This window comes from Ptychodera flava, chromosome 19, assembly GCF_041260155.1.
Source record: "Ptychodera flava strain L36383 chromosome 19, AS_Pfla_20210202, whole genome shotgun sequence".
Lineage (NCBI taxonomy): Eukaryota > Metazoa > Hemichordata > Enteropneusta > Ptychoderidae > Ptychodera > Ptychodera flava.
The window spans coordinates 12,627,820-12,652,677 of record NC_091946.1 but is presented as its reverse complement, the minus strand read 5'-3'; the positions used below and the strand labels follow the sequence as shown (position 1 = coordinate 12,652,677).

The following is a 24,858-nucleotide window of genomic DNA, read 5'->3' as shown; positions in this document are numbered from 1 at the left end:
AACCCCAAATTAAAAAAAATACCGATCTTCTAACTAGTCTGAAAGTGATAATGAGTAAAAAATCTGATGGTGCTTTTCTTGTTCAAGCAAGGAATTCTAGACATGCAAAACTCTTGAAAAATGGATTGTAATGCCTCATTTTTGCGCCAAGTAGCAGCTACCAATCAAATCAAGCATGACTGTGGTTTACATTGACAAAAAAATCCTCGCTTTGAACTCAAACGTTCTCAACAATACACAAACGCAACACAGCGGCGTTTTCAATTAGAGGGCACTGGCCTGGAAACGAAAATCAGTTGACAAAAGAAGCGGTGGAACTCAACGGTTAGTTTTCTTCCTCTGACTTTCTTTGTGTCATGTTTGTTAGTACATTCAGAGTCACTTCAAAGGGACATTCAATGCTTCATTGACTGCTTGAACGCAAAGCCTGAGAAAAAAAAAGCTATGTGAGCTAATTTTCAATGAAGTTACTGTTGGAAAAATACAACCCTTCTTTATTCCGATCAGGTCAAGTTGGAAGTTAACTTTTCAGAGAACGTAGTGTACTTTTTTTCTTCAAATTTTGAAATGTTGTGTTCGCTGAAATGGCAATCTGTATAATGGCCAGTCTTCATCACAGAAATAAAATTCTTGATGTGTTAATTTTATAGGAACTGCACAATAAAAGATTTCATAGAGTTATCTTCAGCATTTAGTATTTGCCAAAAACTCTAACTGACAGTGTAATGTTCTGCTGTTACTGTAAATTTTGATCAAGCATCAAATGAACATAAAGTACACTCATTCCAATGTGTTACAGTTACCGTATAAACTCCATTTGATGCAGATACAGCTGCTATGCTAAATTCAACCATTTTGCCAAGTTGTTATTGGATTTTAGCAAACAATTTTGAATAAAAACAAGAGTTAAAAATCTCTGTGTGATGTGAAATAACAATCAAATCCAATGTTAGTGAAAAAGAAACACTGTTTCAGTATACCAACCAAAAAGCTTCCCATGTAATCCTTTGACTTATCATTTTCTTCATCAAGTGAAGTTAATGAGCGACATGCCTTTTTTGTGCAAAACAGGGGGTCTCTACATGCCGCGGATACTACAAAAAGTATTTGTAAGATGTTTTCATTCAAGCAGAGAATGGTTCTTCTAGCACGTGTCCGGCTCAAACTGTGTGACAATGTTATAATGTGTTGTGTCAAGTTAGGTGTGCCCTCAGACTTTTTCAGTTTTCTGAATTCTTCAAGTCACATCTTGAATCTTGATATTTCTTTGAGTTACTCCTATACTGATACATGTATCATCAAAGTCTCTTGGGTCAAAGAGAACAATCTCAAGCCAGGCACATATCAATTTTGTGGACAGGAAAGACTGCTGGTCTTCATCTGAAAACCCTGATGTTTTTCATGACAACTATTTATTGTCATTTTACGACTTATCCGGACACCAAACTTGCTAATTACCCAGCAATGTCGCTGACGACATTGAGACTTTGTTTGGTAATTACCGAAGCACTTCGTTGATTCAACGTGAAACCAGAGTGAAGATCGGGTTGCATTCGCGGAGTATGCAGCTGCTGATAAGATAATTTTCACGATGGCATAAACTATTTTGTTACAGGGGTTGATGAACCACACAGCACTTGGGAATAAAGCAATGTTTACGAGATAGTTTTATGCACTAAATAATAGTAATGACATTGTAAAAACAAAATAAAAGTAGTTGCATCCGTATAAAATTGTTTTTGTGTCCTCATTTTGATACTGAAATACTTTGTAAAAAACGAAGAAAGGCATTTCCGCCAAACTTGTCCCAAAACCTCCTACATTGAGAATGGTCAGTTTCCAAAGATTTACCTACAGAGCTTTCACTTCAAATTTTGAGCGGTAAACGTCTGACTTTGGTGTGTCTCACACTCATCGCATGCATACTTCAACACTTCATATTTCCTGGAAACATCATGTATCAGTTTCAAATATCTTATCGTGGGAGAACGCGGCAGGTATACACTGAGGAAAATTTCAAAAGTTACACCGATCTTTTGACGTTCATAGCCGAGAAAATACCATCTCTCCAAGGTGCGACCTTTCAATTACAGTATGTGAATGACGAAGGAACTGTCATCACACTAAGTGACAATGATTACGATTTGCAAGATGCTTACAGATGTGCTGTACCGATCCCAAACGCGGATTATCTACGACTGAAACTTCTCGTAAGTGAAGGCTGTTCTCCAGCGGCAGGTCACATGGTCGGCAAATCGGACAAACGTGAAGCTCGATCCCGCATCAGTGAATATCAAAGTGACGAGCACACAGAAAGCGGAAGTGGACGAAGTGTACGCGCTAGAGAACTTGGTCCTCAGTTCGAGAAAGAAATTCAGCCAAAAAGTGGAAGGAAAAAAAGGAAGATGAACTTCTCGATGAATTAGCTTCACTAAAGAATGAAAAAGTTGCCGTAATCGCTCAGAAAAATGAAATGAACAGGCCGGTAACTGAAGCTAACCAGTTGGACGCAACCTGAGGAGCACGTGTAACCTATGTCATCGCCGTGGTCACAAATCCACCGGCAACAGGAATAGTGAAGGGTGCCTTCTCGGCGAGCCATGCAAGGGATATATATTCTGTGGCCGGCAGGATAAACATAAACACGACTTTATGGCCCGATTAAAGAAACTCAAAGAAAAAGAAAGCCACTGACGAAGGACATAGCACTAAAGAAGACGAAGTAAAACAACTTCACGACTTTCAAAGCAGATCAACAAGTGTGTTCACTACCACGTTAACACCGAGAATGATTGCCGCCTTCCCAGAACGTTACAGTTGCCGAACCCAGTCGGGAAAAGTCTCACTCCAGCGTGATATCAGTATTTTGAGGCAAGGTTATAACAACAAAGCGAAGAACATTCCTGCTCCTTCGACCATTCAAGCTGATCGGGAAGAATTTTCTAGAGTTATCAAAGAACAGATGAAGCTCATGAAGTTAGAAAACGACACTATTACTAACTCGGATGAAGAGTCTTGCACTAAAATTTACAACATTTTAATGAGTAAGTACCTTTCATGTTTTTTATAACCATTTTAGATGGCAACGCAAAAAAGTTGGCAAATCTGCCGCGGAAAGTGTATTTTTACTTGTACGTATATATCAGCCTCGCCTCGGAAAGATGTTTGTTTTTTGAATGTGTCAGTTCACACGGTTGTCAAGAACTATTTTGTCTGACAGATTACTCAACTAAGCTTACATGTTTCATTTTCATCAGCATCTCCTGTGAAGAGTGGTGAAGACATGTAGTTTCTGATGTTGAAATGAAAGCAAGCTGCACGGGCAAGCGCACCAAAAAAAGTCTCAGGAGTACCCGCAAAGCCGTCGCCCGTCCGCCTCCAAGCGATAAGACCTGTGCAAATGACATCAATTTGCCGTCCTCATCGGATGAAGACGAAGTTGTACCTCGGCGAAAATCGAAACCCGATCGGAATTTTGCAAGTCGAGACGATCCCAATTTCTATCCCTACACTCCACCATGGTATCCGTACGGCTTCCATACACCAGTAGGATACATGTCGCCGCCAACAGCTATTCACTCTCAATTTGACTACTTTCATCGGCCCATGCAAGTTATCCCGCCCACAAGACCATCGCCAATGCCTTTTCGGGAGGGAATTTATCCAGGCTATGGAATGGGATTTTTGCCACAACAAGTCACTGGACATCAAAATACTGGGAACGTAATGGGTAGTCAGTTTGTCGAAAATCCCCAACCTCGGGCCCCAGAAATTTTGAGTTCATTTCCAATGCCGTCCCGTCCCCGCGACAACAGCTTCAGAGTCGCACCAGCGAAACGATGACTGCTGTTCGTCAGTTTACTGACAACACGGGTAATACGTCCGAAGTGGGGTCAAGTGATTATCAACGACAATTAGGACGAGATCGGTTGACGGAGACGCGTACTAACACTACGCCCCAACCAGAGCCCCAAACACAGCCAACCATAACGAATGTATCTCACAACAGTGATGGAGCTAATGAAATACATCAAATATGAACGCACTGTTTGAGGCCGCGTTGCTCCTTCAGAATCAGACACCAACTACGGTACCAAAATAGACAAACACAAGCGCTGCGTCTCAGTTGATCAAGTTCATTCTCACGTGGTTGTTCGCGATGTGTAATATACTGTTCAACGAAGTCGCACTTTTGTGGGACGAGAGCTGAGACGATGACAGTTATGTGCTTTTGACAGACAAGGTTCATTTCTTCATAAAGGCTATTATTATTGAAGTTGTTGAGGTTTGTTGGAGGAGTTTTTACATGTTGTATTTACTAAGCGTGTTTCGTTTTCAATTTCTTGCCGAAAGAGTCACTTGTAGTCGTATACAATACTACAATAGGCATTTTACATAGTTCAGATATCCACATTCTCAAAAGTATCCGGATGTAAATCCAGTGTGTTTCTCTACCTGTAAACTGGTAACGGAGTTTTGTTGTATTAGTCAATGTTTATCTGGGTTTTTTTTCATTAAAAGGTTGTTCCTTCTCTGTATTTTATCAAGTGCTTTATAAGTGTACTCTATGACATGTGATGAGTGGTTCTGTGTGAATGGACATGGACGTAAAATACATGTAACATCCAAGGTGGGAGGGGAGTGCAAATTTAGGATCGAGATATGGAACATTTTTAATGTGAAGCAGTAACACTGTCTTTATTTCAACCAAAACGAAACCAAAACGAAATTATTACAATTAAAATACTTTGTCATGTCAATGACAAATTTTATTCTCATCACAAGCTTTGAAACAACATCGAGTCGAGCGTATCAGTATGTGACGCGAGCATTACGGAACATGTTCACATTCTCGTCTCTTCCTGAGATAGCGCGGCTAAATATGCCCTAAACTATTTGTTACACATACACTGCAAGTCTGCACAGGTTTCAAAAGAGTGGAAATCCGCAACATCTGAACAAATTTCGAGACATCTGTGGTGTGATTTCAGAAACTGCTTCAATGATGGCAGTTTCGGTGAACTCGACGGCGAAAATGTCATGTTTACGCAGATATCCTTTGATGGACCGAAAGCACAACTCGCAAGTATTGAACTCGGGGCAGTACGGTGGTTGAAATACCAAATTAACCTGCCGCTCCTGTAAAAGTTGGCGCAAATAGGGTTCCGCCAATCTGCCGTGATGGAAGCCACAGTTGTCCATTACAACTGTGTCGCCAGGGATCAAAATAGGCTGTCCATCTTCATCGGTGACTTCCATTGCCTCCTCGAAAAAATGAATCATTTCGAGTCCGTTGGACGGTCCGTCGAGAACATTGAAATGATCTACTCCACGCGCACAGTGCAGTAGATTGATCGTGTAATTCACATCGGAAGTGTAGCGTTGAACTTCCACGGCGGGACGTCCCCTTCGACTGTGACCATATTGTCTGTTTGCAGTTGTTTTTTTGACACCAGTTTCGTCGAAGAAATGTACGGTTTGAGGGTTGAGTTGAGACATCGCGTCGATATATTCGAAAATTCTCTGCAAATTTCTCTCCGTTTGCTGTTCTCTGGCAACGTTCTGTATCCGCTTGAAAGAGTAATTGAGATCATCGCGTAGGATTTTGCTTATCGTGCACACTCCTGGAAGATTTTCGTCATTGCACAATCCTTGCCGAAGTAATTGTCTTCGGATTTCCGAGGAAGTAATCGATGGTTTGTTTCCATTTCAGAAACTCAACAAATTCAACAACGTCTGGTCGTCTTTTAGACCGTCGCCTTCTACCTCTTTTCCAAGCTTGAACCAAACCTGTTGTCTCAAAATGAGTCCGGATGTCATACACTGTGCTCTTCGGTATATGCAACAGTTTAGAGATCTTACGTATACTGTTTCCGTCCGCGGACAGTTCAACGATCTTCGTTCGTACGTTTATATCAGTTTCCTTAGACATACTGAACTTCGAACCAAGAGCTGCAGTCACCGTCCATGCACTAGGAAATAACGGATTCAAACACACACGCTCTCTCTCGCGAATGACAGCGTGTGGAGAGCGGCAAATGCAGACGGTACGTGTAATGCTATGCTGAAATGCTATGCTGAAAAACCGTTGAATGTTGCCGCGTAAAGAACGATGAACACAGTGGACAATTCGAACAAACCATTTGAAATAGTTACATATAAAGCAGAGCAGACGTGTGTATATTTATCTTTGTTGTACTGAAACGAAGAAGACCACGGAAATCACACATCACTATTGTTTTTTCTGATTATTACCGGTCGTTATTTTTTGAAACATTTATATGTATACACAAGTGTTGAGGGGTGCATAAACCCCTGTAACAAAATAGTTCATGCCATTGTGAAAATTATCTTATCAGCTCTCTGCCACCAACGAAGCGAATGCAACCCGATCTTCACTCTGGTTTCAACTTGAATCAACGAAGTGCTTTGGTAATTACCGATCGAAGTCTCAATGTCGTCAGCGACATTGCTGGGTAATTAGCAAGTTTGGTGTCCGGATAAGTCGTAAAATAACAATAAAAGTGACTTTGGACAAAACTTAATTAATTATTGTTGAATAATGTAAACTCAAGAAAATTTGACAATTTTTGTCTTTTTTACACTAGTGTGCATCTACATGTGTTCCTGTGTCTGTGTAATGGCTTGGGAACTTGGCTCAATATCCTAATGTACATTTCCCTTCACATTTTGAAGAAGTCACTCCTGACAAACCTTGTTTTAAGGAATACTCTCAATTATAAGCTGTATCTGCAAACAATGCTTCTTACATGGAAATTCAACTTCACAATTTGTATCAATTAGCTTATTTTGACCTTTTCTGACAAAACCTTGCCCATCCTTGCTGGCTCCAGACTGACTTGCCACAGCTGTTGCCATCCACTTGACCTACTAGTCAACCAATTTTTTTGCGAAATCAGACAAAAAGGGAATCTAAAAACTGGTGACACAAGCACCTGGCGTCTAACTGCTGTCTGCGTCTATGGTTTCAAGAGGGTATTGCGGTCACTTTGTACTGTGGAATGCTCTCATCCTTCAAACAACCCTGTTCTCAATGTGTAGATTAAACCACATCCATGAAAAAACTGGGTTGAACCAAAGAAGCTGGTAAAATAGGTATCACAACCTAATACTTGAACAATTTTTTCAAAAAAATTGAAATATGGACATGAATTCTTTAAGTCTGAATCTCAAGACTCTCTATCTCCTCCTGACTGAGACACAATTTCTTGGTGAAGATAATTAAGATTTTACACATCACCCGTTTGTTGTCAACAGGATGGGTGGACCTTTTTATAGGGAAAGAGGAGTGGAAGGGTTAAAAACAGAACTTAAGCAACATTCTCTCTAGGAAATACTTTGCTCCACACTTTTAAATGCGACATAATTACTCCAAATACAGACCAATTAGGCCACACAATACACAGGAAACTGGTCAATTATAATCTTTCTGCAAGACGTTGTATTTCTGTTCAACTTCAAAAGCTTTGGTGACCTTGTCTGAAGTACAGGTAACACGTTTCTCTGTAGAACAACGGTGTACAAACAGGAAAGGGACAGCTGAACCAAAGCAGCCCCTGTTACAATCAATACACTACGATTACCAGCCCATACTAGCTTGGTCCATTAGGATTAGGAGGTCGAAGGTCACCCTAAAGATGAGGTCATGGCGAGGACAAAACCACCTTGGAACCATGTGTCATCAAAAGCTAAGTTTTTCGGTTCTTTTGAAACTTTTGAAGTTTAAATGGATCTTGGGGAAATTGAAGATATGTTTGTCTGTTATTCTTCATCGTTGTACACTCACTATTCCATAACTTTGCTGTCACAGTATTTAATAGTGAGGAGACAAAACTTGCAATTTTAGCCAATGGGATGAATAATTGTTGTATGAAAATATAAATCTCTACATCTCTCATTCTTAGGGTCAATTTTTAAGAGTTTTGAAATTTAATGAGTATGTTGATCAAGCAGTTTTACAATGTGTAAACATGCAGAAAAACACTGCTGAAACACACCCATTACAGCAATGATTGTGCCTGATTGTACATCCAAATTATCTTACTCTATTTATTCCTTCGTCTCTTGTTTTTAAAATTGTAATTATGGTCAGTCTTTGATTTGTTGTCATCTCTCTGCTGAAAGACACATGCCAGAACAAAATAGCCTTTGGGGATACCGGGATACACACCTTCGAGTGAGGAATTGTGGCCCATATAGCGCCCTCTATCAGCACTTCTAGAGAAATCTCACTGATACCCAATGCACCAATTCACTAGCGATTGTAAACACTTTTTGAACGATGATGAATGACAAACCACTTCACATAAAACAATATCATGAAAAGAATAAATCATAAAATGCAGCTGTAGTTATTCCATTGACAGTTTTGTTTAAATAAAATTCCTTTTTTGGTGAAATAAGTATTTGGAATGTGATTTCATTTCCACACCTGTTTTTCGGAATATGATCTCGCTCACTCGATGTCTTGAAAAACGGATAGAAAACAAACAGCAATAGTTTGCATCAGGATTTCAAGGTAAGCTGAGTAATGGCACGTGAGATACAATAATTCACAAAGAAGACAGAAGATTTTATAACATGTATAGAGACAAATGATTGGGTTCATCATAGGTCACATAGCCTGGGGTTCACTGCAAAAGCACAGTGTACAGTACCTCTATTATATCAAGTAATTTTTCAAAGGCTTGTATGCTACCATAGTTTATGATTGTACGAGTTATATTAAACATAAACAGTATGCTGTATAAGTGATAGGAAAAGTGATTGATTGTGTGTCAGTCACTGTTACAACGTGACTGCACCGCTCACTATTTCCTGGTTGAAGCAGGATATGTGGTAAAGCATGTCTTCAAACCATGTGCCAGCATACCTTCCTTGACAAAATAGCTAGACGACTAGCCATGCTTAACCCTCTGAGTGCTATAAATTTTTCCCACCAAAATTTAAGTGCAACATTTTACTGATTTTTCTGTCATTTTTTTCATATGCTTAGACCAAATGGATGTACTTTTCATTGGCAACAGTTTTTGATCAAAATTTTGATAAAAATCTGAAAAAAAAATTGTCTTGAGCTAAAAAAAATTGTCTGCATGATACTTTATAAACACAATTACAATTGACTATGGCACTCAGAGGGTTACTCAAAATTATTCTAAATTCATTCAAAATTTTTTATTTCATTAACATACTCTGTATTTCTGAAGTGAGGGTGTAAGATTTGAGTGACCTGTATTACATCATACAATAAAATTTCATTTTCTAAAAGCTTTGCTTCTATTCAGAAAAAAAACCAGATTGGTTTACTGAAAAAGCACTATGTCATGAAACAATAACAGTGTCCCTTACAAGACACCCTGTGTTAACTCTGTCTGGAAAAAATACAATTTTTGAGTTTTGAAAAACCAAGAGAATCAAAAAATTTTCTTACACCAAGAGCTTTAAAATGAGCCCAAAGTGGCTGACCGGAAAAGTATTGAAAAAATGTGAGAGCCCAAGTATCTATCTGTCCCTGAGGCGAATTCTACATTAATCTGATATGAATATCATGTAAGTAAGTAACATTAGTCGTACACAGGCTGACCATGAAGTCGAAAGGATCTGCTTAATAACAAAAACATGAATAAAAAACAAATAAAAAACAAAATAAAATGATAAAACTTACTTTGGATGGCTGATTTTTAGAAAAACACATTACGATGCTGGTGCACTGGTTTTGTTAAACGTCTCTGAAAATTTGCTGTGAGATTGGATGATGATAGACTAACACTGAAGCAATCCCTGTTTGGTACAACTGTATTTTGAAAAAATACGTCAACATTTACCACATGTGAAGGGGATTGGATTACCTATGAAGACAATAGGGAGCAAGCCACACCACTGATGTCTTGCCACCTTTGTGAGATTAGTTACGTCTGTCCTTTTGTCTGACCAATATTAAATCTCCGACGCCTTTTAAACGTAATCTTGGGAACTTCCTTGGAAGATGATTCACAATGAAAGGTGAGTAGACATCACAAATACTTCAGCATGAAAGACATGGGGATTTATTTCATGTCACAGAGGCCAAGCTTTTGTGTCCAACGTTTAATTTTCTTGTTTGAAGTTCAATTTTCTTGTTTTGCTTTCATGTGAAGCCACTGACTGAACGGTTTCTCACACTTTAACCCGTACACAGCAGTTTGTAACCTGTACACGGCAGTCCATAACCTGTACGGGGCAGTTTGGTTAACAATGGTAGCACGGAGTGACTCATTAGAACACACTTCATATTTCACAATGTGGAGAACACATGAGCCCTGTTGATGGCGTAACATAATTTGAGGGATGTGTATACAATCAAGTCAACGACCGACAACTCATTTGAAATTGTCAGACACTTTGTACTCACTGAAAGAAGAAATCTGTGATGTCAAATGTAATACTGGTTCTACACAACAGAGGATAATAACTCTTCCGTTTGTTAAGTGCCCCAATCTTTCATGCCGGTACTTTGATTTACATTTACCACTGTTCTAGTGCAGTGAAGAGTAAATCCATGTGCAATATCTTCCATCCAAAGCTACGATTGCGTTTTTTTTTTCCCTGTGTGTGTGAATATTTTTTTGATTTGCAAAGGTTATTGGAGAGGGCAAACAACACTGTGGGCTACATGTCTTGATTAGATTTTAAATTTAGACTGCCCTCATTTCAAAAGTGTTCTGAGATAAAATTTGTAAAGACAGAGAAGTTCAAAATTAATCTTACAAATAACACATACACAAACACCTCAAAATTCAAGACTTATGATTGTTGATGACACACTGAAGATAATATGCTTACATTAAATCAGAAATAGGTTGGGGTAAAAAAATTCCGGAAATTTTATCAGCTGTAGTTCATATTCATCACGCGTTACGGATTCAAATTGGCAGGGAACAGTTAACCCTTTGAGCGCTGTTATTTTTTCCCACCAAAATTTTAGTGCAACATTTTACCAATTTTTTTGAATTTTTCTGTAATTTTTTGATAATTATGGACCAAATGGACATCCCATTTCATTGGCTACAGTTTTTTCTCAAAATTTTGGCAAAAATCTGGGAAAAATTGGCTGGAGTTTATTTTATAAAGAGGACAAAAATAGACTTTGGCGCTCAAAGGGTTACACTAATGATAAACTTCGTGCAGATGGCATGTATGCTGATTTGTGAATTTTTTTGATAACATGTTTTCAATGGGAAAATACATATTTCTATATACTTATTGATGAAATGTTAAAAGGATCAAGTCAAGAATTTTGTCAACTAAATATGCAATGCATGACTTACTTTTATAATTGCAGAGAGTAAGTTTGCAGTTCCAGCCCCTGTTGCGGTAAACTGATATGATCAGTATGCAGAGACAATAATTTAATTTGGAAATTCCTGCATATGTGGCTTTCACAAATGGTAAGCAACTCCACAATCAGCAAGAAAATTAGAAGTGCACGGATACCTACACTGGCAAACACACAAATTTCATTTTAAGTTTTTCAGTATCTGTTTACTTCTGTCACATTCTGACATTGATGAAAATACAATTTGAAATCTAGCAACCATGACAACGGAGCAATGAATGCCAGCATAGCAGCAATTTAAAGCCAGGCGGCCATCTTGGAAATGTGTAATTGTAAATATTTAAGCAATGCTGGCTTCTAAAGGTGCTGGTCACAAACTCTTTGAGTGTTATTTCATATTTATAAAGTTGTTGTTAAATAATTTGATGTTAAACGGGGTCAAACTCAATATTTATTGCTCGATCATGCGTGCAGAACAGCAAAATACTTTGGAAACTGAACAATAATATCCATTATCACACAGAAAAGAGTTATTTCAGAGTGTAAAGCACTGATGCTGTAGTGTTGGTAGAAGTTTGCAACAATCAAAGGTCAATGACTACTGTTCTACTCATTCCAGTATTGTTGTCAGGTCATTGTATTATTTTGTTGGGGAGGGGAGGGAGGGAATGGGGTGGGTGTATGTGGGTAGGATTGGGTGGGAAGTGATAGAACTAATTTGAGAGAATAGGATCTTTAATTGTTCAAATTTATCAAAAGTAATAGGTACATGTACTCTATAGCTGAAAGTTACAAATAACCCATAAAAACCAGTGAATTGCAAAAAGAGAAAAGTAGACAAGTTTAAATTTGCTGATTATTACAAACATCACTACAATATCCTACTCTCCCAAATTTGTTCCTATTGTGTTTTTTCTACTTGACTTGGTGTTAACATGAAAATTAATATTGTCAAGCATTATGAATCAAGGCCATCAACAACATTTCTGTGTGTATTTCTGTATTTCTGTATGTATTTCTGTATGTATTTCTGTATGTATTTCTGTATTTCTGTATGTATTTCTGTATTTCTGTATGTATTTCTGTATGTATCTACCTGTGTGTCAGTGCTAAATGTCTGCATGCATGCATATACATGTATCTCTGTTTATACATGTGTGTACTGGTATCTGTGTGAGTACATCTGTATGTATGGATATGTTTACATAACATGTATTACCAGTACCTTACAGGCACTATTCTTTGATGTCATTTGAATTCAACACGTAAAACTGAGGAGTTTAATGACCTATGGCTGCATAGCATGCTTGGATACAGATTTTCACTGAACAGAAGCCAAAAAAAAATGCTAGTGGGAAACATAAATGCATTCCTGTAAACTCCACTTCAAAAATACCAACCAAACGATGAACAATAACACCTTTGTTCTTTGGTACGGTTTCTGTATCCCAACTCAACGGACTTGGCAGAGGTATTTTTTAGGTTGGTTTCTGAGTAGCCTGCGATTGTAATTTGAAATACTCTGCGTGTGTTCTGGGGTTGTGGATACAAATGCTACTCACTTTTGTCAATTTGACCTCTGGGTACTCGAGAACCACTTGTTGATTGAGTGATTGACTTGACTTCATTACAACACGGAATCGACAAATGGAGACCAGTGCATGCCATTTACACATCCATTCCTCCTTTGGAGATACAGAAATGAATCTAGAGAAGGGCTTGTCACAGCAGTTTGTTTGCATTCAGCCCTGAGATGCCAGCAGACGACGTTGCTTTTTAAAAACTTGCAAGTTTAAAAAACTGCGTATTTCTTTGAGGCTGAGCGCATGATTAAAACTGTGAACAACACTAGCTGTGTTTCATTGCAACACCAAAAATTAACAAGAATGATAAGACAGCTTTTCTTCCCTATTGTCAATCTTTCATGAGACAAACTAATATAATTACAATTTGAAACAGATTTGCTATTCAGATATTTCAGGATAATAGCTTCCATATTACAAAGATGACACTTATTCTTCCGACATGATATCAGACATTCTGTAGACCAGAGCAGAAAAACTAGCAATTTCATCATGATCAGCTGATGATCTTTATATATCACTGTTACAATCTAGGAGTCTGATGGATGCTGGTTTCAAGTCAGTAGCAGCACACTGGCTTCAGAGATGCTGCGTCAAGGTCATTGGGTACCTGTTGATCCTGTTCATAATCAAACACCCACAACTTTCAAATTAGAACGCACCATTACTATTTTGTTAACTATAAATGAAAAAGCTGGCACATGACAATTACACATGGACCTGGAACTTGACACAGGGATGCCAAAATAGAAAAATTTAAAGTAAGTTTAAAGGGCCAGTAATGTTTAACTTTTGATGATTTTTTCATTATTTTGATTTTGCATGTCAACTGCAACTTCTTATTCTATTCCCAAAGAATGTTGAAACACCAATTATTTGGATTGTCAACATAGCATCTATATGTGTAAAATGCATTGTTATTGTTTACATTTGTAGTCCGGACCAGAAGTCACTTTTCAACAATAAGAAAGCAGTTTAAACACGTACAATGTACAGGCTGAGTTGACAAACTGAACACAGTGCACATCAACATGCCTTTGGGAGTTGAACAAGGATTATGGTTCACATTAGCAAAACAAAAATGGTAAAAAAAATTATGAAAAGTTAGCATTACTGGCCCTTTAAGCATGTAGATGTACAGTACTGATAGTGATACACTAACACACCAATCAGTAGTCTGTTGTACGTGTTATTGACTACCCTGTGGAGGTTAAGAGAGCACTAGCTGCTTGTGTATTGAGTAAAAGTTACATGTAAAGGAAAGCATTGATGTCTAGAAAGCCTGTACGACCACAGTCACCTTTTTGATTCACAACAAACTGGACATTGAATAATATACAATGAGTCTCATCTTGAGAAAGGAGGACGCTTTACATTTTTCACGTAAGAACTCTCACATCTGGGTGTGTTGGCCATACATCCCTAGTTTGGAATCACTCAGGGATATCCTTTCCCACAGTTTCAGCCCAATGCAGGTTGGCTGGCAGACAATGCATCGTCTGCGTTAGTAAACAATACAACCCTGTGAAAGGTGCCACCTTCTGTGTGTTACTTTTCACACCTGTCTTCGTGACCTGACGACTTCAACAGACGCAACAAATCAAGTCAAACAACAATACAGATTTCACCAGACATCAAACAGGTAAATGCTTTTTGTATGATCTCTTTACAAAATAATTGCTAAACATATGCTGGTATAGACCGCCATTTTCTGTGTAAAATACCATTTTTGTAAAAAGTTTCATGAGCTGCCTTACAACAAGCAAATGAAAATTCCGGTATGAAATTTTTCACACCAAACACATCAAATTTGTTGACTTTTTGGTAACATTTTGAAAAGGGAAAGGAAAAACTAAAACAGGTGTCTGTAACAAACCTCCTCCTGAATAAGTGAAAAGTTTTGCACATCTGAAATAGCCAGTATGGTCAAATTCAAACCAAACAGGGCAGCATTATCAAAATCATACCATCTTAGCATACATTTTGAATAAAAATAAACTGGCAAGAGTGTAGGAGGCTGGGCCTGCACTGGATAATTTACAAATCAACACAATCCTTGGGGGTCCACTTTCTTCAAAAAGCTGTGCGAGGCCCCCTAAGAAACCCTGTTGTTTTCATAATGAAGACTGGGCAGGTGCAATGATTAACCGTAGACAGTACAGTTCTGTTATGGGTGGACATGATGGGGCAGATCTTACCTTCAAAATATCCTACAACATGGCATCTTAAATTATCTACAAGCACAGCACCAAACAACTGGACTCTGTGTAAAGTCAGACTCTTACCGACAGAACAGCTACACATAATGCGCTGGTCAACTGTGTTAGTGTATATTATATGTTTGCAAAAAGGGCTTGTACCAAATATAAAACATCCCCATTATTTCTGCCGACTCAGATTTGAAATGCTTGATCTCTGCTGCTTACATTGTACCTCTGGAATTTCTCAAAGAAAGAAAGTCTTGTGTTACTGGGGTAGCTGTGGGATTACTTGCCTCGGGGCAGTTTCTCCATTCAACTGTCTGCAAATGATAGGTTATGATTGCTGCCAGGGTTCGGTGACAGTAAATTAGGTGGTGTACGGAGAGGACTACACGTGGCTTGTATCTCTAATGGCTGTAGTTCTTTATTATTTGCAGAGTTTTCTCCAGGTACTACAAGGCTAATGTGTGATTTGTTGATAAATTTAACTCTTCAGTTTATTTTGTATTTGCAGGTTGTGTATTGTATGGTGGTTCAATGTATATGAAGGAATTTAACTGCTAAGAACAGATCTTTTAGAGTTAATTTCCACACTCGTAGAACTTTGACAAATGTGAATTTACCAGTATGCAAGTTTTTTAACAGGTTTGTCTTTAAAGCCCCATTATCTGATCTGTTTTCATTTTTTCAAATAAGATGGTTTGAAATCAAACGCAACTCATGTAAAAATGCTTTCATATCTACCAAAGTGTGATCACAGAGTATTTTTCAAACATGAACGATGACAGTACATCTTAGATTTCAACGACTGAATAATTTTGAAGTTGTCACTCAAATATGGCCACCACAAATATGCATGTGGGCGTCTGAATTTAATTGACCAAAGTCATCACCATGGATACAAATAGTGACATTTTCAAAGATAATATGGCTTAACAATGGGGATCTGAATCATTTCTCCCAAGATTGGATGGTATTTTTCAGTAACCTCCGAAAATATACAACTTTAACTTGTCCAAGTTTACCTTGCTATTTATATGATTTTTGATGTCATCTGTTCAATGGCTGTCAAAACCCTTGATATGAATGTTGATTTCTGATGCATCAAAGTCACACACACACACTACTGCAAACTTTTTAAACCAGAGGAGAAAATAATTGCCTGCCCACCTGCCTGCACGGGGCAGGTGAAATTTTTGTAACCTGCCTGACGGATAGCTGGAAATTGCTTCAGATTTTTGGTTTGCTAAGGTAAGAGGCAAGCTACACAGGGTATATGGTACATGAGATATAATTATCAAGGCAGGTGTTCACTTGCTTTGGTAGGCAACTTTTCAAAGTAAACTGTAAGATATCAGATTATAAATTTTTTCACGAACTTCCTACATTGTGTTAACTTGAATTTCTCAGACACTGAGGCATCAATGGCTCAAACGAGAGTTCAATCAAAATTACACCTGGTAAAAAGAACATGGCAAAAAAAATGGTAAATTTTAGATTATTTGTTTTGTGAAATTAAAAATTAGGTGATAGTGGCAAGTTCTGGAAAAAGCTTTAAGGTCTTTAGGTAAATATTTTCACTGAAACATATTTCCAAATACATTGTATATTACACTGGCACTGCTTACAGCTGTGTTCAAAATTCACGCTAACCCACTAGCCCCAGACCAGCTGTTTTCATGCCGGGCCGGTAAGTTGTGAAAGAAGCAGACCCGAGTGTCCTGCTCTAAATAAAGAAGGGGTCAGCAATTTTTAATACTCTTACCCTATTATGTTAAATTCTCAAGTAATCAAACCGCAAAATTTAGGAAAAAATTGGCAGGTAAAATCTCAAAGATCGAACGGTGAAGTTACTTAGCGAAAGCCTTTACAGCTACGCATTTCTCGCGACTTGCGAGATTGATGGCGCTACTCAACATCTTCCATTTGTTACGCGTTGGAGTCACGTTGGGGTAGGTTCGAGATTTCGTTTAGTCAAAATGGCAGCATTGTTTTGATGAACCTCGCCTCGCGGGTTAATATTAGTAGCGAGAAAGATGTACAGGTATTTGAATATTGAGCCACCTACAGCAAAAAAGAAGGGGCCCTGAACACTAAAGATGCAATATCATAACACCAAACTATTAATTTCCCTTCAAGTAAAAATTCCGTATTATGCCCCGGACCAGTTGATTTCCTTTCGGGCCAGTGAATTTTATAAGTTACTGGCCCCCTTGGCCAGTAGCGATTTGCATGAGTTTCAAACACTGCTTACAGCTGTGTAAAAAATCTTCAGACAACTTTGTAAATTAACCTACTAGAGCTGCCAAAAACACTGGAAAAGTTTGGCTTCTGTAGTCAAGCTTATAACAGTACAAGACGAAACTTGATCATTTAAATAAAACGGTTATCACAAATTGCAAAGTGAGTGTCCTGCAAATGTTGACTTTCAGGGTGTACAGTCACCTTCAGATCTTATTACCATCCAACACCTGGTCCTCAATAAACTTTGTCCAGGAGAGAAAAGTAAACCGGCCAGGTGGCGCTCTACACCCAGCACCCTACACTGAAAGACATCTCAGTCTACACCAGTAACATTTGGCATCAACTCTTCACAGTTTAGTCTGAATCAAAAACTAACAGAAAATGAGACAACTCTTTGCAGTTTAAAATGTTGAAGACTTATCTTAGAAATACACTTGGAAATACGTGGGAAGGAATAAAATTGACTCAAAAATAAATTTCGATGAACTTTGTCACTGTTTCTGCCTGTGGCCAGATACTTTTTTGTTGTAGATATTTTCTTGTAGCTACAGTCACCAAAGAACATTTTTTCAATAATTTCCTTGATATGTTAGAGCTCATGCAACAATAATACCTTCAAGCAAATCACTCACTGGCAAAACTTTCCGGTAATTTTTCTTTAACCCTTTGAGTGCCAAAGTCAATTTTTGTTGCGTCTATAAAATATACCCCATTAAATTTTTTCAGGTTTTTGCTAAAATTTTGATCAAAATCTGTAGCCCATGAAATATGATGTCCATTTGCTCTAAAAGTATCAAAACATTGCAGAAAAATTCATAAAAATTGGGAAAATGTTACACTAAAGTTTTGGTGGGAAAAATTACAGTTAAACAAAAAATTCTGTACTTTGCCATTACTTTATCCCACAATCATAAAATTTACCACTTTAGGACAAGTATTTACGCATAACATTTAGGGAAAGTGTTGTTGTCTAGGAACTGCCGTGCTAAACAGGCTTCTGTTAGATAAACATGGTACTAAGTGTTGCATTGTGTATCCCAGACACACAACACTGACTACACCATACTACACTTTGTGACCAAACAACTGACAACAATTGCAATGTATTACCCAGAGCACGACACAGGTAAACAGAATTAGAGATTTTAATTGGTTTAGAGTCATTCCTTGGCAGAATGCCGAGTGACCGGACCAAACCAAGCCGGGGACAAAGTCCAAGAGTCTTTGCCTTTGAATGAATAGAAACAACATTAATGTGTAAAGATTTGAAGTACGGACAGAAGCAATTTTTCTTTCTTTTACATGTACAAGCATGCAAAATATTTTCACATTAACAGAGTCCGAGTCCTCAAGAATAAATAAGGATACTGGTGTGTATACTGGTAAAACAATCTGAAGTAAAAATGAATTTTTATCTTACTAGCAAGTAAAATTCTCATTTATGGCAAAAAATTTTATCATTGGTTCACAAGCGTTTTTTTTTATTTTTCAATTGTTAATTTTCCCCTGTCAAATATTTGAGTCCAACCTTAGTAGTGGTACTACCGTTAGTAGTCTTGGTCTTGTTTTCCAGTAATTTTTGTCATATCAAAATAAAACTTCTTGCTATATTACATTTTTTGACTTGTTATCATTTTATTTTACATTTCATCTCTATATTATATATCATCTCAATTTCATTAAATGTCTGTATCCTAGATGACGACAACGTTACAATGACTGGCATCCATTCGGCTTCAAAACCCAACTTTCCCTCAACTATTTCACTCCTATTTCCTTGCATGCATACATGAAGGTCCATCCACACTTAACCTGTTTACCCCAATTCCCTGTAAACAGGTCCACAATTACCATTGACTACAATGGGTTTGGGCCAAACCATAGCAGTGGAAGGGTTAACTGATAACACTGGGGATGTACCAAAGTCTGGTGGTGTAAGGGTTTAACTCTATAACCACAATGGTTTGGCCCAGGTATCTCCACAGGCATGGGAGTTGCATATGTCAAAAACTCTAAGCAGAATATTGTACACATCAAACACTATTAACCAAAAATTTGTAATTATGGAAAGCATTTTATCTCAAAGGACACTCTGTGTCAAAAATTCAAATGATTAATGACAAAATATGACTTAAAATTGGCATATTTCATCCCTAAGTTCTGGTTTCCAACCTAATTATGCAGCAATAGATTCATAACTCTTTATAGCCCAAATTTGTTCATTTCTCGACAATGAAATTTCTCCCATGATGAACTATACATGTATGTAAAAAGACCTGACTTACCTGTTTACGGGACACTGACGATGCCGGCACAAATCGTCCTTCATTTCTGCCAAACGCATCCATCTCTTCCACAAATGAGTTTATATCATCATTTTCTTCTCCATCATCTTCCTCATGACTGGTTTCCATGGTGTCTCCTCCCTGATACCATTGCCTGTCTTCATAATTGTAAGTTCGTACCAATGGAGTGCTGGCAAACCTCACTGAATGTCCTCTTTCTGAGTTGCTAATCGACTCTTCTTTCATCCCCGTGTTGGTTGTCGCAACACATCCTCATTATCAATCTCAACCGCAAGATCCTGACCACTGCTTTCTGGCTCCAGTAATCCGTCTATGCTGTCTTCGCTTTGGTTGATGCGTTGATCCACCGACCAGGACATCTTGCTGTTGAAACGATCCTTGTGAAGGCAGGACAGGGCTTTGGACCGCTTCAGCCGTGAACTTGACTGCGATGAACTCAACTTGGACTGCTCTGATGTGGATCGCTCCCTGAACTCTTGAGGTGATGTTAAAGCTTCTGCAAACACTGCACTCTCTGAAAAGTCAAAATGACAAATATTAATCAAACATTCAAATCCATCTTTACTGTAAGGTTGAAGTCCATTGAAGCAAGCTGTAATATGTCATTAAACTTTCCAAGGTTAGCATAAGTACGAATGTAACCTGATAGCCATGAAAAGAAAAACTTTTTTTAGAGGATTCCCATTCAACTCTTCCAAACAGATGCTGTGAATCAGAGTGAGCAAATTCACAAGTTGTGATAAGTGCCGGTCAATTTATACAATGAAATGCCCCTGTGTGGTTTTGGAGAAGGCTACTTGGAGGTTGACAATTAAGCCATTACGTGGAAGCTAAACCAATACCGTGACCTCTGACCTTGTCTGCAACTGTCAACATTCTATATCCCATGCTGCACAAACCTATACCAATACATTATTCATAAACGTGGTCAGATTTATGGGTTGTATATCAAAGGTGCACAGCACAACATTGGACATAGTGTGTGTGTGTTTTTTTTTACATATATATATATATATATATATATATATATATATATATATATATATATATATATATATATATATATATATATATATATATATATATATATATATATATATATATTTATCACATGAACTGGCCCGTATCTCCACCTGTGTGACGTACACCAGCACAGATAAGAAATCCATATTACCCCTGTTGTACGTCATCAACCGGAACTTTTTTCCTGAAACTCAGAATTTTGACAAAAAGGTGACCCGGCGCGCGATAAATCCAGATATGGAAACATAGAAGGCATGTCCAACGAAATTCCAAGTCGCTAAAGCTTTAGCTATTCCCAAGAATCTGGGACGAATATACCTAACAGCAAGAATCGAATGAGGATACCATCGATCATTTGGCTCAGTAACGTCACTGCTCCAGTCGTAAGGCTCAATGTGGACGTCGTCGTACCTGGCGATCGCCAAGCGACGTCGTACCTGGCGATCCCGGTTGGCGATAAACCCTAAAGATACACCTCAACGAAAGTTCAACTTAATAAATGAGTACCGTATAATCTTCGGGAAAGCGACATAGAAGGCACAAGCATAAAGTCATTCGACGAACAACGATAAATTTCCTTCATCACACAAATTATTCCGTCGTTTCTCGATCGAGATCAAACCTGCAGCGGAAGGCTGTAGTGAAGACATATACACTCTGCAGTGCAGCGCTGTAGAATCCGATTTATTTTGAAAGTTGACTCGGACAACACTCACTGTACAACAGAACAGAGTTCCCATCAAGTAACAAAATTGAGATGCACCTACGGGCGATACGTGTCACAGCAAACATCAAAGTCCATAAAACGAAAACATTGATTGACGACTGAGATGGCCACCGGCGCGGCGGAGACCGGTGACGTATACGGCAGTGCCAACAACAACAAGCGTACACTCTGTGGCAGATCGTCCATGTAGCCGACACGAACACGAAGTGTCTGTTACCGGCTACTAAAAACTATGAAAAATAGTAAAGAATGGGCTACAAATTCACTATCAGTTTTAAGTTGCAGGTAGAATAAGTCTGTGCCTTTGTAAAAAATACTATAAAAATAGTAGAAAGTGAAGAACCAGCTGAAAGTTAGTTGAGGAGACCTTAACCGCATATCGACTGTGTGCCCACTCTTTGTGTGTCATCGATCTGAATCTTTCGGGCTCGCTATAAGGTCGTAAACTTGTGATATTTTAAAAGCCACAGCATATCTAAGTATGATAACTACTGTTTCGATAGTGCCATTGTATTAACTTCATAAATGTAATTGTAAATATTCTAAATAACTCAAAATACTATGCCTATCCGTCGGTAGCACGGTACGGTGAAAGCTATGATGGCAGACTTGCCTTGGCATCGCTCCAGCGCGAGACAATGATTGACACGCGCACGTGACCGAATCCGGATGTCTGATTGGTGGAGATACCTTTCGCTGTAGCGAAATTTCAGCTTAATCGGATTTATGAATGAAAGTATACCTGTAAACATTGCACATCTCCTGGGTGACGGGCCGCTTTACTCGTTAAATGAAAGTAATCCGCGTAAATAAAACACAAATCGCGATAAAAATCATGCAATTGTCAAAATAATTTTGATCCATCCACATCAAAGAAAAATAAGAAGACTGTTCATGTGATAAATATATAATCCCATGGAATTTTTCTCTGTTTGATGTCATCGTATACTCGTGTTTTTCGCGGAGCCGCACAACTTCTCGCCTTCGGCTCGAAGTTGTACGGCTCCGCGAAAAACACTCGTATACGATGACGTCAAACAGAGAAAAATACCATGGGATTATATATAAATACATAATGATAAATATTTTATTTTTTATGTAATTTGTACTGTATAACTGTATCTCCTTTTTCCATTAAAATTTGTGAGAAAATGGTGACTGACCGATTTTTTAAATCGCGTCAGGTTAATCCTCTTTCTCCCAAGTTGTATTTATTTCTATGGTTTGTCTATGGAGCCTGGTAGAAAAGGGATAAATTGTGAGAGGAAATTGATGATTACAAATCAAACTATCATTTATATCACATGTTGGACATATTTGTTGATTTTGTGCCCATTCTGAAGCAATCACAGTGTCACAATTTGGAAAACCTGGAGAACACTTGGACGGTTTTGTATGTTTCATTGCCAAACATAAATATCGTGGGCACAGCTCATGTATGTATCATTGGATAAGGCTTACTTCCTAAATTTTTTAAGAAATAGTATATTTTCTCAAATTTGTGGGTTAAATGTATGTGTTTTGATCATTTATAACATTTGACAAATACATAGAAATCTGTGCATAGTAGTGTCTTTCACCAGGTAAGACAGCTTTGAGGTGAGAGATCAGAACCAAAGTTCAAAGTTCCTGTGAACCTGGCTTGAAATACATGGTCAGATTCTTGACTACATATGACTACAAATTTTCATGTTTTGGCTTTAACGTATCAACTTCATCTACAACTTCATCTGCATCAACCCTACACTCATAAATTTTGATACGAAAAATTTATTTGTGTCAAAAAGATTAACTCTTGAGCACCAGTTGAACATATTAGTTTTAACGGATGACCTTCATGGTTCTTTTAAAACATTACATTTTTGTCATGAAACTACCATACATGAGTGAATGGTGCCGACAGCACAATTTACCAAATAATAAACAAGCATACAAACTTTGCAGCTGTTTTGCCAAGTAAACTTTTGATATGAAAAACTGACCCAAATGTCTTCTTTTTGACTAAAAAAATTGTACATACTTCATGCATTAAGGTATTATGAGAAAATCCTACACTGGCTCAGGGATTTGAGAAATCTTTAACCCTTTGAGTTTGAGTGCTGTAAATTTTCCAACCAAAATTTCAGAGCTACATTTTACCAATTTTCATGAATTTTTTATGTACCGGAAAGTTTTTTGATAATTTTGGACCAAACAGACATCCCATTTCATTAGCAACAGTTTTTCATCAAAATTTTGGCAAAAATCTGAAAAAACCAGACAGGGGTACATTTTTTAAAGGCAACAAAGGCATTCAAAGGTTTTCTGAGAAGGCACAGTAATAAAGCAGGGCTCGAAATTAACTTTTACCCTGGTAGTCCACTTGGGCTACCATTTTCTGAAGTTGGTAGCCCAGTGACAGTGTCTGGTAGTCCATGAATATTTTAGTTTAGGGATACTGTACTCGTCCGAGTATAAGCCCTGGTTCAGCAACACAAAATAGTAGTAAAACCAGGGGCTTCAACTCGAGAAACCCCATGTTATGTGTCACGAACGCTTAATTTATGCTAATTTATGTACATTTTTAACACTTTCTATCACTTTCAAAATCAGCTTTGTTACGTGCAGAGGAAACAAACAAAAGGGTGAACTCAGCAGTTTACGTTTAAACAAAATTTATTACGAAAACAAAACTAATTGCTAAGTTAGGGACAGAGTACAAGCTTTAAAAGTGTACAGACTACTTATCTCAGCTGGGACGGCAAAGCTCCAGTCTCAGAGTTGTAACAGTCAGTTGGATGAATGAACAGTCCTTTGGCTTGCAGGCTTGAAGCTGCACAAAGTCCACAGTATAAATCCAGCGTTGACAGTGAAGGTCTTGAAAAGTCTTGAGAATGACTACTGCTGGAGTTTAGTAACACACAAGAGACACGATCCCAAAAGTCTGACTGGAAGCTGAGCGCGTCCCTTTTATAAAGGCATGTAAGAACAATCTAGAACTTTTATTGACATGCTAATTACTGTTCTAAAATTATCTCCCTTACACAACTAATCAACTTTCCAGAACATTCCAAACATGACTAATTGAATTCAAGGTTGTGAGGTCATTAAGGGCAGTGACCTTGGGAATGTTCTAGACTAATTGAACTCAGGTCATGATGAGTGTGGGGGAAATGACCTACATAACACACCCCCTCTTCAAAAAAAGAAAATTTTTCAAAGAAAAATCTTTCTTTTACAAATGTAATCTTGAAAAGGATTTAAGTACTCAAATTTTGTTTTACTCTAAAGTAAAATTTCTTGAAAGTGAACAACAATAAACTCTAAATACGAGAGAGACAGTCTGCAATTAAATTGTCTCTGCCTTTGATATGTCTAATGTCAAGATTAAACTCTGTAACATTAAACTCCATCTTAGCAATCTCTGATTTTTGCCTTTAATTTCTGCAGAAAAACAAGA

At 37.9% G+C, this 24,858-nt stretch overlaps 2 protein-coding genes across 3 annotated transcripts in view; one reads left to right on the top strand and one right to left on the bottom strand.

Annotated features, from left to right (window-relative positions):
* Window positions 1-20,035, bottom strand: part of LOC139118615 (uncharacterized) — a 59,019-nt gene extending 38,984 nt beyond the window's left edge. Inside the window, exon 1 of one of the 2 annotated variants that reach the window (XM_070682028.1) lies at window positions 19,649-20,035. In XM_070682028.1, coding sequence (XP_070538129.1) covers window positions 19,649-19,894 — 246 coding nt within the window. In that variant the 5' untranslated portion in view covers window positions 19,895-20,035. Of the gene's footprint in view, window positions 1-9,685; window positions 9,751-19,648 lie in introns of those variants that run through there. The other variant, XM_070682029.1, reaches the window with a different exon arrangement.
* Window positions 1-24,858, top strand: part of LOC139118616 (alpha-1,2-mannosyltransferase ALG9-like) — a 513,500-nt gene that overhangs the window by 432,689 nt on the left and 55,953 nt on the right. The window lies entirely within an intron of this gene.